The sequence below is a fragment of the Giraffa tippelskirchi genome, chromosome 14 (assembly GCF_054371585.1).
Source record: "Giraffa tippelskirchi isolate mGirTip1 chromosome 14, T2T-mGirTip1v1.2.pri, whole genome shotgun sequence".
Lineage (NCBI taxonomy): Eukaryota > Metazoa > Chordata > Mammalia > Artiodactyla > Giraffidae > Giraffa > Giraffa tippelskirchi.
Window position 1 is genome coordinate 68,615,214 of NC_137288.1, and position 14,671 is coordinate 68,629,884.

Below are 14,671 nucleotides of genomic sequence, written 5' to 3' on the forward strand. Positions count from 1 at the left end.
TCCGACTCTTTGTGACCCCATGAACCACAGCACGCCAGGCCTCCCTGTCCATCACCAACTCCCGGAGTTTACCCAAACTCATATCCATTGAGTTGGTGATGCCATCTAGCCATCTCATCCTCTGTCGTCCCCTTCTCCTCCTGTCCCCAATCCTTCCTAGCATCAGGGTCTTTTCCAATGAGTCAACTCTTCACATGAGGTGGCCAAAGTACTGGAGTTTCAGCTTCAACATCAGTCCTTCCAATGAACACCCAGGACTGATCTCCTTTAGGATGGACTGGTTGGATCTTCTTGCAGTCCAAGGGACTCTCAAGAGTCTTCTCCAACACCACAGTTCAAAAGCATCAATTCTTTGACTCTCAGCTTTCTTTATGGCCCAACTCTCCCATCCATACATGACTACTGGAAAAACCATAGCCTTGACTAGATGGACCTTTCTTGACAAAGTAATGTCTGTGCTTTTTAATATGCTATCTAGGTTGGTCATAACTTTCCTTCCAAGGAGCAAGCGTCTTTTAATTTCATGGCTGCAATCACCATCAGCAGTGATTTTGGAGCTCAAAAAAATAAAGTCTGACACTGTTTCCCCATCTATTTCCCATGAAGTGATGGGACCGGATGTCTTGATCTTAGTTTTCTGAATGTATGATTTATACCAGGACATTGTGCTCTACAGCAGGACCTTGTTGTTTATTGTTTCTAGGCGTAATAGTTTGCATCTCCCAACCCCAACCTCCAGTCCATCAGCAGCCTCTCCCCCTCAGCAGCCAGTTGTCTTCAGAATGCTCTTAAGACACATAAATGTAATGTCTTTTGCTCTTGAATTACAAAGCAGAATACTGACATGATCATGGTTTTCTGTGACAGCAGTTACTTGTTTTTTGTTTTGGCCTAGTTATTATCTGTGTGATTATGTCTTAAAGTAGTAGGGAAGAAACTCTTGCTCTTCATTTCCACTTTTTCTGGTCAGGAATAAGTGTGGCTGAGGCATAAGGTTTGAAGTCTGGAAACCCTTTGCAAAAGATCAGTGTATTTCATTAATGCAGCCCAGAATGATACCAGCAGAAGTATTCTTGCCCAGACTCACACTATGCTCCAGAAAGCAATGAGTTGTTCTGAGTGTAAGGCTGTCCAGTTTTGTCCGTGTGTGTGCAAAAGCCGATCCTTTCTGCTTCAGAAAAAGAATTGTCAGCCTTTTCAACAGCTTGAAGTCAGGGCTCTCAGATACTGTAAGCTACCTGACAACAAGTAAGGAATATTTGAATGATGGTATAAAAATGCTACTGCTTTACCTGAAGAGATCCCAGAGCTTATGAATAACATTAGCTCAGTTACCGAGCTCACTCCTGTGTATCGTCCCTCTGCTCCATAGACACAGCCTTCCAGATTTAAAGAGATCCTTGCCCACGACCACTAAATAATCAGCTCCTAAAATGAGGACACTTCCAGCGTGCTCTCTACTCAGTTTTTTATTCCTTGACAAGAGAATGAGTTCACTTGCCTTTCTGCTGTTAACTTTTTCTCCAAAGATTGTTAAAGCACAGTTAGTCTTTTTTGAATGACAGTGCAGCTCATTTGGAGTTGTGTGTTAAAATATATGGTAGCCAATAACTTATCTAAACTACAATGAATAAAAAGATTACAATGCACCTTGATGCATATTCAGACAAAAGTCACATGGAAAGTCTATTTAGTTTATGTATAATATCTCTAAGTGATTTCTTGAACATCCGTATTGTTTTCAGGGGTGAAAGCCTCATTCAATGCTGAATAATCTTAATCATTTCCAAAACTTCCCATATGGTGTGTAGACATGATGTAAATTTCAAGGATTATATGGAGAGTGACAATTTTAAGGTCCATGATTCATGAAATTTTCTGAATGTTGGCTTCGTGTACATAAAATTTCAACTGAATTGTTCATATTGTCTATATTTATACATTTGTCTTCCAGGCTGTTCCTTACTCCAGAGAATTTAAGCAGAAATATGACTACTTTAGGAAGAAATTAAAGAAACCTGTGAGTACATGTCTTCCAGAAATGCCGCCTTAGTCGTTTGTAAGTTACCAGAATTACTTCAGTGAGAACTTGTTTCTTACTTTTATGTCTATACCAAAAATGCCACTTTCCTTTTTTCACTGCACTGTAATCCACCTGGATCTTTGATCTGAATTTTCTTTTTAACAGAAACGGTAAGTGAATATTAACTTAGTATTATTGGGTTGGCCAAAAAGTTCCTTTGGGTGTTTCCATATCGTCTTGTAGAAAAACCTTTTGGCCAACCCAAAACACATTAAATCACCTGAAAGTAATTTCTTATGTAATACGTAAAAAGAAATGATTCTATGAAATATAAAATAATTCAGGACCAAGTGAAAAAATTTGGAGAAGCCTATGAAATTGCTTACGGTTACCCTAGTTAATAAAACCTTGGTCCTAATTATAAAAATGTTCAAGTCTGTCCCTTTAAATTCCAAAGTATAGTTTTAATTTTGGTATGTACAACATAAATATGATTTATAATATTTGGTGTATTAAGACCAAATGTCATTTTCAGAGTAAAAATTCTCACTGGGAAACCCAATAAGATTCTGGCAAAACCAAGAAACCTTGTAAGGCTTTTTGCAGGCAGTGTTTTAAATTACAACATTATATTTTCTACTGACAAATCTCCCCAGATCCTTTAACACTGCGTCTTCTGTTTCACTTTGGCTTCACCTGTCTGGTGAGGATTTTCCCCGTCTTCTCCTCAGTTTGTGCCTTCACTCTTTCTGGGGTGTTTTCGCACGGGTCACTGGGAAAAGGGGTGTGTCTGCCACGGCTCAGACCTCCCTGTCGGCTGTGCTTCTCGCCCACCTCCCCAGCCCACCCCACCCCTCAGTTACGCCCTCCCCCACCTCTGCTGCGGATGAGACACCAGGGATGCAGAGAAGCCTGGAACCAGCCTCCGCCTCGGGGAGCTCCCACTACGGCTTTTGTTCTTTTCCATCACCTGAATCAAGGAGCTCCTGGGCAGCTCCATTTTAGAATGGCTCAGATTTGAGCCCGTGGAATTCCCGTGTTTCTTTGTGAGTCGCCTGCGTTTCTTCCGAGGATAAGTGAGGACTCTGAGGGCCCCGCCCTGTCTCACTCTGCAGCGCTTGGGCTCCCTGGTACCTTCTGCCTGGAAACCAACTCTGCAAATCCATCGTCACAACACCCCACCCTGGGCCTGTTTCGCCAGGAAGCAGCTATTCACAACTTCAGTCAAGTGCCTTTTAATTTTCACGTTTATCGCTAAATAGCTGTGGCCTTTGGCATGATAATCAGGGTCTGCCCACCCCCACCCTGGCAATAGAATTAGCTTCTAAGCATCATGGACCCACGCCTGCAGCCGGAGCCCCTACCAGGGCTCAGAGTCATCCCAGCCTGGCCAGGTGGGGATTGTCTGTGGGTTTTAATCATCTGGACTGAAGTCCCTTTCTTTGACTGAAACAATACAGAGAGCTGGCCGTGTTTCAGTTGCCGGCGGGTGGATAAGGGCCCCGCAGTTGCTCATCAAAGCAGGGCAGGATGATTTGTCTCTACTCAGCGTAGTTTCTTCCGCAGCACGTGTTGCTGACTCAGTCTGACAGCTGCTAGTGAATGCTGTGTGTCTCCTCCTGACGTAGCGAGGCTTTCTGTCTGTGAAGAAAAATCTAGAAAGGGCCAAGTCCCAACTGGAACCGTTCATCACTGATTGTTGATTGGAAGGCTGCCGTCATTCCTGCTCTTTGTTGTTTTTCTGTTAGGAGGTCAGGTGTATATTTACTCTCTGACTGTGGGTCGGTTTTTTTTTTTTTTCTTTAATTTAGGCGGATATTCCAAATAGGTTTGAAATGAAACTTCACAGAAATAACATATTTGAAGAGTCCTATCGGAGAATCATGTCTGTGAAAAGACCAGATGTCCTGAAAGCTAGGCTGTGGATAGAGTTTGAATCGGAGAAAGGTCTGGACTACGGGGGCGTGGCCAGAGAGTGGTTCTTCCTGCTGTCCAAGGAGATGTTCAACCCTTACTACGGCCTCTTCGAGTATTCGGCAACGTAAGTGTCTGGAGTGCATTCAGAATGCGTCCCCCCACTGAGACAGGTTTATTCCTCATGAATTTAAACTTGATGAGAGAGTGGGCTTCTCTGGTAGCTCAGCTGGTAAAGGATCCGCCTGCAATACAGAAGAACCTCGTTCAATTCCTGGGTTGTGAAAATCCCCTGGAGATGGAATAGGCTACCCACTCCAGTATTGTTGGGCTTCCCTGGTGGCTCAGACAGTAAAGAATCTGCCTGCAGTGCGGGAGACCTGGGTTCAATCCCTTGGTTAGGAAGATCCTCTGGAGGAGGGCATGGCAACCCACTCCAGTATTCTTGCCTGGAGAATCCTCATGGACAGAGGACCCTGGCGGGCTACCGTTCATGGGGTCGTGAAGAGTCAGACATAACTGAGCCACAAAGCACACGATGAGGGAGTAAGCCGCTCGCTCACTGGAGGTGAAGGAAAACTGCTGACCTCAGCCCCTCCCTCCCTCCTCCTTGGACGTCTAGAACAGACTCTGACTCCACATGGTGAAATAAAGTGCACTGTGAACACCTAAAAATAGTTCTTCCCTTGTCTGTTGGGTTCATGAAATTGAAAAGGTGTTGGGTACTTAGGGAAAGGAACAGGGCACTTTTCATTTGTTATGTTAATTCAGGGGAATTTGTCACTGTCAGAATTCAGAAGGTCGTTGTCTCATGAACAGGAATAGTTTCTAACATTATACTACTTAAAGGCAAATTGAGGACCCAGTCCTTTAGGATCAGAGGACTGTCCTAGGCCTGCAGGGGAGGCCCAGCCTTCCCCTTGCGTTAGGATTTCATCACTGCCGGGCATGAAGGCTGAGGCAGTCGATTGCTTTCTTGGGAATCAAGCCGTGGCTGCTTAGAAGGCCACCCATTTCATCCTCCAGGCTGTGGCTCCTCCAAAGCCTCAGGCTGGGCCCAGTCCCTCAGTAGGAGAGTCGTTGACCTTGGGAAGCATCCTGTGCTCTCTGGGGCCAAGACTTCTCCCACGTCTTCTCCCTGGTGCCAGTCTCCTGAGGGCTGTTTGGAAAGGGCAGCCTCAGTGCTCTGGCCAAGAATTTCCCATTTTGTAAAATTGATAAAAGCCGTGAAAATGGAGGGAGAGGATCAGGGGCCACACCCACACCTCACCCACATCCCAGAGTGGCCCCCAGAGGAGCCTGGCCGCTGAGTCTGTGAAAACCACCGACTCACGTGATTGTGAGACCAGAGGGTGACTAGTGGGCACCCTCATTCTAAGGCTCCCGCTGTCGGGGCAGCCTTACGTCACCACCAGGGGCCTTTCAGGGCAGAGTGCTGGCCAGATGGACGAGGGGTCAGACCTCTAGGAAAAAGCTTAACCCCCAAACCGGAAGCCTCTCAAAGGAGTTAACCCTCTTCCTTACGTAAGCACTCGTACGGCTGGGAGTCCATGTCCAGCCACTGTGGTCTGTGGTGGTTCTCATCTTCCAAAGGTACTTGGCCGAACCATAAGAAACTGGCATTTTTGTCAATCAGCGCAGTGAGATATCCACAGTTCCTTACGGTTTACCTGCACAGGGCATGCGCACCAGCTCTAGTAGATCTCCATCTTGGTCACGGAAAGAGGCTAAGCACTAAATAAACCCTGTACTCTAGCGTTTACACCTTATCTGTCAGGTACCGGATGCTACAGGTACACTATGAAAGCCTGTTGACAGGCAGAAACAGAAAATTCAAATACTTGCATTTCTTTTGTTGTTGTTCTGTCGCTAAGTTGTGTCCAACTCCTTGCAACCTCATGGACAGGCTCCCTTGTCCTTCACTATCTCCCAGAGTTTGCTCAAATTCATGTCCATTGAGTCGGTGATGCTATCTTAACTGTCTCATCCTCTGTCATCCCCTTCTCCTTTTGTCTTCAGTCTTTCCCATCATCAGAGTCTTTTCCACTCAGTTGGCTCTTTGCATCAGGTGGCCAAAGTATTGGAGCATCAGTCCTTCCAGTGACTATTCAGAGTTGATTTCCTTTAGGACTGATTGATTTGATTGCATTTATTTTTTCTCTCTTCCTCCCCACAAGGGACAACTACACACTTCAGATCAATCCCAATTCAGGCCTCTGTAATGAAGATCATTTGTCCTATTTCACTTTTATTGGAAGAGTTGCTGGACTGGCAGTGTTTCACGGGAAACTTCTAGATGGTAAGTTATTTACAAAGTGTTGAAGTAATAAAAGTAGTGTTCTCTGTGGTCTCTCATGAGGCATCTTATTCGCATCATAGATTTTAAGCAGAAGAGCTTCGCTGGTTCTCTGTAAATCAGTGGATTCTTTTTTTAATGCTTTGCCCATAACGAAGGTGCTTCTTAAGACCGTGACTGCCCTTGGAGGCGGAGCAGACACGCAGCATGTCGGTGCCAGCCCACCAGTCCCGTCTCTGGCCTCACCTTCTTCCCTCCCCAAACCTCGGCGGGTTTTGAGCCCCGTCTCAGGGCCGCACTGAGCCCGAGGGAGCAAGAGCTGCTGCCGGGGGTGGGTGACTGAGGACGGGGGTTGAAGGCGAAGGGGGACCGAGGTTCCCGCGTCCTGTTGAGGGGGCACGCGGCGCAGGCCGGCCTGGCACGGGGCACCTGCAGGACCACGGGGGGTCCTCACCACCGTCACCCCACTCCGGCCCCCGCCCCTCACCCCCGGAAGAGTGCACAGCCTCCTCCACAGTCTCCCGCGCTCCCTTCTCACCCCTTCCTCCTCTCCCCACCTCGGCCCCAGCAATGACACTGAAATGCAGACGGGACTCCCACCTGGCGCTTCAGTGACCCCCCGGCCCCTGGGCAGCAGCCCAGACTCTGCAGCGCCTCGTGGGAGCGGTGTGTCCACTGCCCAGCCCCCTCTCTGGCCTGTCGCACCCTGTGCTGCTGTCCTGGCGAGCCCCGCCTTGTCCCCCCGCTGGGAGTGCCTTTCTCACCCCGTGCACACGCCCCGTTTGCGCTGCAGGCTCCTGCCTGTGCTTGAAGCTCATTGGTCATCTCTCAGCAGCCTTTCTGGCCTCCGCTCTCCGCTGGACCATCCCTGTTAGTGTAACTGCCCTCCTTCCCCGTCCACTCCCCACCCCCGTGCAAACCAGGCCCTTGTCTAACTATAGAGAGTCTTCGATTGTTCTCTCCTGGTCTCTCATTCAGATGAAAGCAGGTTAGTTTTTAGTTCGTGCCCTGATGCACAGCATCATCAAAGATTTGAAACTAACCCAGTTTTCCCCATGTTTTAGGTTTCTTCATTCGACCGTTTTATAAAATGATGCTGGGAAAGCAGATAACTCTGAATGACATGGAATCTGTGGTGAGTAAATACGGGTTACTACGGTGGGCATCACGAGCTGCTGTGCTTTATAGAAAGGGAGTTGAGACCCCTTTGTGGTAGTCACAGCGATTTTTATGGGCACCCTCGTTCTATGTGAGCAATAGGGAACATTTAGTTGTTCAAGAGGTTAATTGATCTCCGTAACTTTTAAAATAAGCAAATCATTGTTCACATTTCCTAGAGTCGTGGTAATTGTGGTGTACACACCCACAGCTCAGTTACCTTGGCTTACGCAGGACTAGGTTGACAAATTAAACCCAAGGGTCATCTAGAAACCTCATCACTGCCTGTGTTTTCTATTGAAATTGCTAATACTGAACAGGTTACAGGTTTGTCTGCCATCGGTTTATTTTCCAACCTAATGGCAGGGGACCAGCCCAAGCAGTAGCTAAGGGAAGAATATTTGAAGTCATTCTAGACCTGGAAGAAGGGTAAATGACCACTACAGTGTAGGAGAAGAATGAAAAATTAGACAATAATTGCTGACTTTTGATTTGGGTTTCCATGTTGCATTTAACTTACTCATTTTTAACCTAGGCTGACCCTTTCAAAGTTGAAAGGATTTTCTGTAGAAGCAAAATCCAACGCTCTTTTCCCAGTAGCCTTTGCTTCTGTTTTTCTTTTAACTTGCCTGCACCCCCGCCGTTCACCACCAGGGGGTGGGAGCGAGGCGGGTGTCTCCCCGGGGCCTCAGGAAGCGCCTCCCTTTCCTCAGCCTCGCCGCCCCTCTGCCTGCCCGCGTTGTGGAGTTGGGTCCGTGAGCCGTGTGCCCGTGGCTCATGGCGCATCCTCCGGGTATGGCAGGAGGGCAGAAGGCCGCAGTGCACGCGAGGCCACTCAGCTGGTTTCTCGGTGGGCCCGTAGCTCTGCGTATCCGCCTTTCCCGTCTCAAGCTTCTCTTCAGCCCTCTCCTCTAGCTCCAGCTTTATGCTTTTGTTACCGTGCGCTGAGAAGCTAGCAGGACAGAAGTTTCTCTTCAAGTCTAAATTAATTTTATCCCCCACGGGGATACGAGGCCCCACATTCTCTTTTTCCTTCTTGGAGCCCATGCTCTGGGGCCCGTGTTCTAAATTTTGTGCACAGTGACTTGCAGAGAGTGATAAAAGCCCAGGAAGGGGCATGACCTGAAACCACGAGTGTTTAATGAGAACTTTCTCTGTCCTTCCTACTTTCCTCTGAGATTATCACTCTTAAGAGATGGGGCGTGTACTGAGCTCTACAGGCTCAGGTGTATGATTTCCTGACTGCCTTGCAAAGCAGGCCACTTCCTCTGCTCAGAGAATGGGATCCAGCTGCAAACCTCAGCAGGGGAGAGTAGGGTGAGGTAGAGCTGGAAACATGATATCAGTAACTAATGCATTTCTTGAGATTCTGAATGGAATTACACTGGAAGGACATAATCATTTAAAGAAGTCAAATGAGTGTGTGTTTTGAAAAAAAAGTCTTTAATTTTTGTGTCAATCTTATAGGATAGCGAATATTACAACTCTTTGAAATGGATCTTAGAAAATGACCCAACTGAACTGGACCTTATGTTCTGCATTGATGAGGAGAACTTCGGGCAGGTATGTGTGTAGGCACGTGCACTCGCCCTTGACTTTCAGAGTCTTTGCTTCTGCACAGGCTGTACCACAATTTTGCTGGACAATTAAAAATGACCTCCAGGAGCTTTAGGTGTTCCTTATCATCCCATTGTATCATCAGCACCTTATTGTCACGCCAGGAAGCTAATCTCAATTACAGCTGCTCTCTCCCTACACAGTTAGAGAGATTCTAAGCCCTCTGGGGCACGAAGTAGTACCTGCTTCTCATCTAAAGTAGATCTGAATGTGAATGTCGGTACCCTGGTTTTAAAATTTAGATACAGTGTCAGTGTTTGCTGAGTGATATAATACAGTTCAAAAGCACCAATTCTTGGGCACTCAGCCTTCTTTATGGTCCACCTCTCATATCCGTACATGACTACTGACAAAACCATAGCTCAGGCTATGTTAACTGTAAAGATTAATTTCAGAGATAAAAATTGCCTGCTTGGAATTCTCGTCATCGCCCGGAAGTTGTGTGGGGATGTGCTACTTTTGATCCGTGTGTCCCGTGATCACACTGGTTTGAGGGGGCAGGCAGGGAGGGTCTTCTCAAGGTGTTTTCTGTCCTCTCACAGAAGCCCAGAGAGCACTCCGTCTCCCGGACCGGGTCTCATGGCCTTGACCTTCATGAGACCATGGAGCCCATTTTAGGGGTTGTCTACAGAAAATGATGTTGGTTGGTTCTTTATTGCATCAGAGATTACTGAGTGTCCTCCACTGCCCCAAAAGTGCATTCACATTCTCTTATCTATTCACAATGCTGGGCTCAGTTTTATAAGTGAGGAGAGGAAATCAGGTCCCTGCTCTCTTGGGTTCACAGTCTTAGAAAAAAGAAGCTGATGCCGCTGGATATGAAGGAATTTCTGACAAAGAGGGGTGGGGGCAAAAACTATTCAGCGATAAGGGGATCACATAGATACCAGGATTATTGTTAAGTATGCTTGAGCCAGTGTGAGCCTGGGGGTGGGCGGGCCTCAGGGAGTCTGTGTTTGCTTTCCTTCTTGGTTGGCAGAGTTGAGGCTCATAAAATTTCAAACCAGGGATGAGAGAGACCTTGTGGTAAATGTAAATGATCAGTGAATTCATTAAAAATCTCGTTTGCCCTTCCATCCTTTTTTGCTGCATATTGCGCTTCATGACCAAAAATCTTCACAGACCAGTGGACACCGCCGTCCTTGTGGGGGTCTTGTTGTGGGAAAGGGGGAGGGAAACCTTTTCTGCACACCCAACCCCCCTAAGCTGTCCTATCGAGATTAGCAGTAGCCCCCCAAGTTCAGTTCAGTTCAGTCGCTCAGTCGTGTCTGACTCTTTGCAACCCCATGAATTGCAGCACGCCAGGCCTCCCTGTCCATCACCAACTCCCGGAGTCTACCCAAACCCATGTCCATCGAGTCAGTGATGCCATCCAACCATCTCATCCTCTGTTGTCCCCTTCTCCTCCTGCCCCCAATCCTACCCAGCATTAGGGTCTTTTCCAATGAGTCAACTCTTCGCATGAGGTGGCCAAAGTATTGGAGTTTCAGCTTCAACATCAGTCCTTCCAATGAACACCCAGGATTGACTAAACGTAAATGGATGGGTTCCTGCCCTTAATCGGACTTCCCTGGTGGCTCAAACGGTAAAGCGTCTTGCTTACAATGCGGGAGACCTGGGTTCAATCCCTGGGTCAGGAAGATCCTCTGGAGAAGGCAGTGGCAACCCACTGCAGTACTCTTGCCTGGAAAATCCCATGGACGGAGGAGCCTGGTAGGCTACAGTCCATGGGGTCACAAAGAGTCGGACACGACTGAGCAACTTCACTTTCACTTTTCACTGCCCTTCCTTCCTCGCTGCTCCCCCTTCCCTTGAGTCCTCCCCCCCTTCAGCCCCCCATGTGCAGCTGGTCACCGCGTCCTCACCGCTTCCCTCGTCCACACCTTCCCTCGCGCAGGCCTCTGGCCCGGGTGACAGTCCCCCTGGTCCCCACGTCACCCCCCTCCAGCGTGCTCCGGATGTGGTAACTGTGGAGACACGTGGATCCGGAACCGTTCTGCTCAGCACATTCTCCACTGGCCTTCCTGTGCCCTTCAGTGTGAACCAAAGCCTGCCCAGCACGGCGCACCTTTACCTTCTCTCCTGACACCTCCTTCCTCCCATCTTCACAGCCGTGGGGCACCTGCTGTGGTGTCCCCCAAGACGCCCCATGCCCTTCGCTGTCTGGGTGGCCCCGTCTCCCTGCCAGCCCCCCGCCCCCGTGGGGCTCCGCACACTGACTGGCTGCCTCCCATGAGCCCTCGAGGTTTCTGGGTTTCTCCAGGACCCAGCGTGTAGCGATGCCTACTACATGCTTAGTGAGCAAAGGACTGAATTGTACTGACCTCGTTTTTTTAATGTTAACAAGTAATAGAAGCTCCACGTGTGAGAAAACAAAATATAATTGGAATTGTGGTGACTTTTTATTAAGCTGGACCTTTTCTTTAAGGGTCTTGACTGCCAGTTTTCAAAGGGTAACACGTGGCTGATCATCCTGGAACTATGTCGTCTTTGCGTTTTTAACACATAGACGGAGAAGTAAAGAGCCAAGAAGACTTCAGATCAGTCTTAGGGTGTCAAATGCAAAAAAAAGGGTCTCATGTATATCCACTTACAGAGTTCCATCCATGCTCAGTCAAGTCACTCTGTCTTGTCTGACTCTGTGCAACCCTTTGGACTGTAGTTCTGCAGGCTCCTCTGTCCATGGGATTTCCCAGGCGAGAGTACTGGAGTGGGTTGCCGTTTCCTCCTCCAGGGCATCTTCCCAATCCAGGGATCAAAGCCACGTCTCCTGAGTCTCTTGCTTTACAGGTGGATTCTTCACCACTGAGCCATCAGGGAAGCCCATAGGACTCCATATGACTAACTTAAATAACACAATTCAGAAGGCATTACTGATGAGAACCTTCCTCAGTCACAGTTAAATGTCACTGTTTCTGCCCAACAAGTACACACCAAACAGAAACTGTTTGCATTTTTAAGTAGACTTCTGATAAACACTCCAATGGTTGTCATAATTCGTGTCAATTATTCATTAAAAACAATTCTCAAGCCTCCTCATTTAATGTGAATTTTTCTGACTTTGGATTGAATCAGGTAGAGTAATGCAGTAATCAAAACAGACTCGCAAGATGAGTAAGATAATGATTAGGTGCCCTATTTGTGAAATTACTGCCTTTCCTTTTTAGAGAGCTAAACCTGATTCACAAGGAACTCGCATATCTATTTTGTATTCTGGAAAAAATACAGAGTGAATTAAGCAGCTGCACCTAGCTCTCATCTCCCATCTTCAGTCCATCACCAGGCCCTGTTTATTCTTACTCCCTGCTGTCTGTCAGTTCTCTCTGGTTTCCTTGTCTGCTCCCCCCACCAGTACCTGAGGGTAAGCTACCATATATATATATTATATGCTTCCCGGTGGCTCAGCTGGTAGAGAATCCGCCCGCAATGCGGGAGACCTGGGTTCAATCCCTGGGTTGGGAAGATCCCCTGGAGAAGGGAAAGGCTCCCCACTGCAGTATTCTGGCCTGGAGAATTCCATGGACAGTGCAGCCCATAGGGTCACATATAATATATAGTAATATATATTATATATATATGTGTATTATTTATCTGTTTACTGGTTGAGCTGAGTCTGTCGCTGCTCGGGCTTTCTCTGGCTGCAGTGAGCGGGGCTGCCCTCTAGTTGTGGGGCGCGGGCTTCTCACTGCAGTGGCTCCTCTTGAGGAGCACAGGTTCCCGGGCTCTAGAGCACAGGCTCGGTAGCTGTGGCGCACGGGCTTCGCTGCTCCACAGCATGTGGGATCTTCGGTCTCCCTGGATCAGGGATGGAACTCGTGTCTCCTGCACTGGCAGGCGGATTCCTCCCCACGGAGCCCCCAGGGAAGCCCCCCTTGTGGACGTCTAACTGGTCTTTTATGTCCACCTTGACCTCCTACAGTGGCAGAGTGGTCTTGTCAGAATGTGAGATGATCGTGTCGTTCCGCTGCTGAAAGCACACGAGATTTCCCATTCTCTCACTGTCGAAATAAAGACCCAAATCCTGTATGTGCCCCGTGAAGTCATGCGCGGCTGGGCCCAGCGTACTTGTCTCAGCTGCATTTTGCAGCATTGCTGCCTCTCATACTTTCTGGGTCTGGTCCCACTAGATTTGTTGCACACACCAAGCTCCTCCTTGCCTCAGGACCTTTGCACATACTATTCCTTCAGTGGAGAACACACTCCCAGCTTCGGTTCAGCCAGCCAGCTCTGACCCCAGTCCTTCAGAGTATCTCTCATGTCTCCCTGTGGCAGGTTCCATAAGTGACTTTCCACTTATTTGTATGGTTGCGTGTTTAGCATCTGTCTCGCCCGTCAGGCTCAGTCCGGTGGTAGCTGTCCTGGGGCTGCCTTTTGCTCACCATTGTGCAGTCACCACCTCACAGTGCCCGCTGCAAGGCAGGTGCTCAGAACAGAGTTGTTGAGCCCAAAATGTGGACATCAGCAAGAGGCTTGTGCAGGCATCTCCCTCTCCAGCCCTTTGCAAAACTGCCATATTGTTTTTCTGATATTGAGCTGCACGAACTCCTTATGTATTTTGGAGATTAATCCTGTGTCAGTTGCTTCATTTGCAGTTATTTTCTTCCATGTTGAGGGCTGTCTCTTCGTCTTGTTTATGGTTTTCTTGGCTCTGCAGTGCATTGCAGTTTTTCTAACCCAAAAAGGAGCCCACACCTCCTTGTGCCAGAAAGTAAAGCCATTACTTCAGTGGAGTCAAGTTCCCACAGAAGTGAGATGTGCATGCAGTCAGCCTTCCTCGGTGCTCTAAGCTTTTTCTCGTTCTGTAATCAGAAATATCAGCCCGTGAAAGCTGGTGGTAGCTGTCGCTTCGTGTAATGGAACTGCAGCTGTTGCCATGTTTTTCTGGTTTGTTTTCTTTCTGGTTGGTGAGAATCTGGAGCTGCTGGCGGGGGGGCAGGGAGAGGCTATTAAAAATGTTTCAAGTGAACAAATTTCAATATTTGAACAATCGTCATACACCAACCAGAGACGTAAACCGTGCTGTACACCCACACACACGTGCCCCACCAAGAGGAGACATGCTTTCAGAGCTGTGACAAGCAGAAACTCTTGACTGCAGGGTCAGCAAAGCAGCACCTGATGGTTAAGAGGCACCTGTCGCATGGACTTCTGAGAAGCCGCGCAGTAGGGCGGGGCAGAGGCTGGGCAGCAGCCACGCGGGAAAATTCTTTGGGGCCTGGCCTGAGTTGGGTGAAGGCACACGTTTTCAGTTGGGGTGACAGTGCCCCTTTGGGGGCAAAAACCCGTTCTTAGAGGACAAGATGTTCTCAGCCATCACAATGGCTTGTGGTCCTCCACGGGGCCACAGAACATACCAGTGGTACCATAGGCGTCTTTTAAGATTGCATGAGAGGAAAGGGTCAATTGAGAGGGGGTGGCATCTAAAAAGGCTCCTCGGCGGGTACTTACTGGGGAGAAAGGCTGAGGTTGGGGAGAGCAAATAGGGGAAAGACAGACTCTGGTAACTGGTGGAGAGAGAGGAGAGAGGCCAGACCAAGAACCCAGTGAGGAGGTGCCTCCTCAAAGACAGGTCAGGAAAATGGGCAGGGGGCTGCTGCGGGGAGCGTGAAGGTGGGAAGAGGCGCTGATGGCCGGGGGAGGCTGGGGAGGACCAGGACAGCAGC

The 14,671-nt window shown here is 48.4% G+C and overlaps 1 protein-coding gene across 28 annotated transcripts in view; it reads left to right on the plus strand.

The window, feature by feature from the left end:
* Positions 1-14,671, plus strand: part of NEDD4L (NEDD4 like E3 ubiquitin protein ligase) — a 429,120-nt gene that overhangs the window by 397,506 nt on the left and 16,943 nt on the right. For all 28 annotated transcript variants that reach the window (XR_014074940.1, XM_081562954.1, XM_081562953.1 and 25 more), the window contains 5 exons: positions 1,955-2,020; positions 3,835-4,064; positions 6,115-6,236; positions 7,298-7,368; positions 8,859-8,954. Coding sequence is in view for 27 of the 28 variants with exons in the window: in XM_081562954.1 (XP_081419080.1) it covers positions 1,955-2,020; positions 3,835-4,064; positions 6,115-6,236; positions 7,298-7,368; positions 8,859-8,954 (585 nt within the window). In the remaining variant the exon portion in view is untranslated. The remainder of the gene's footprint in view (positions 1-1,954; positions 2,021-3,834; positions 4,065-6,114; positions 6,237-7,297; positions 7,369-8,858; positions 8,955-14,671) is intronic.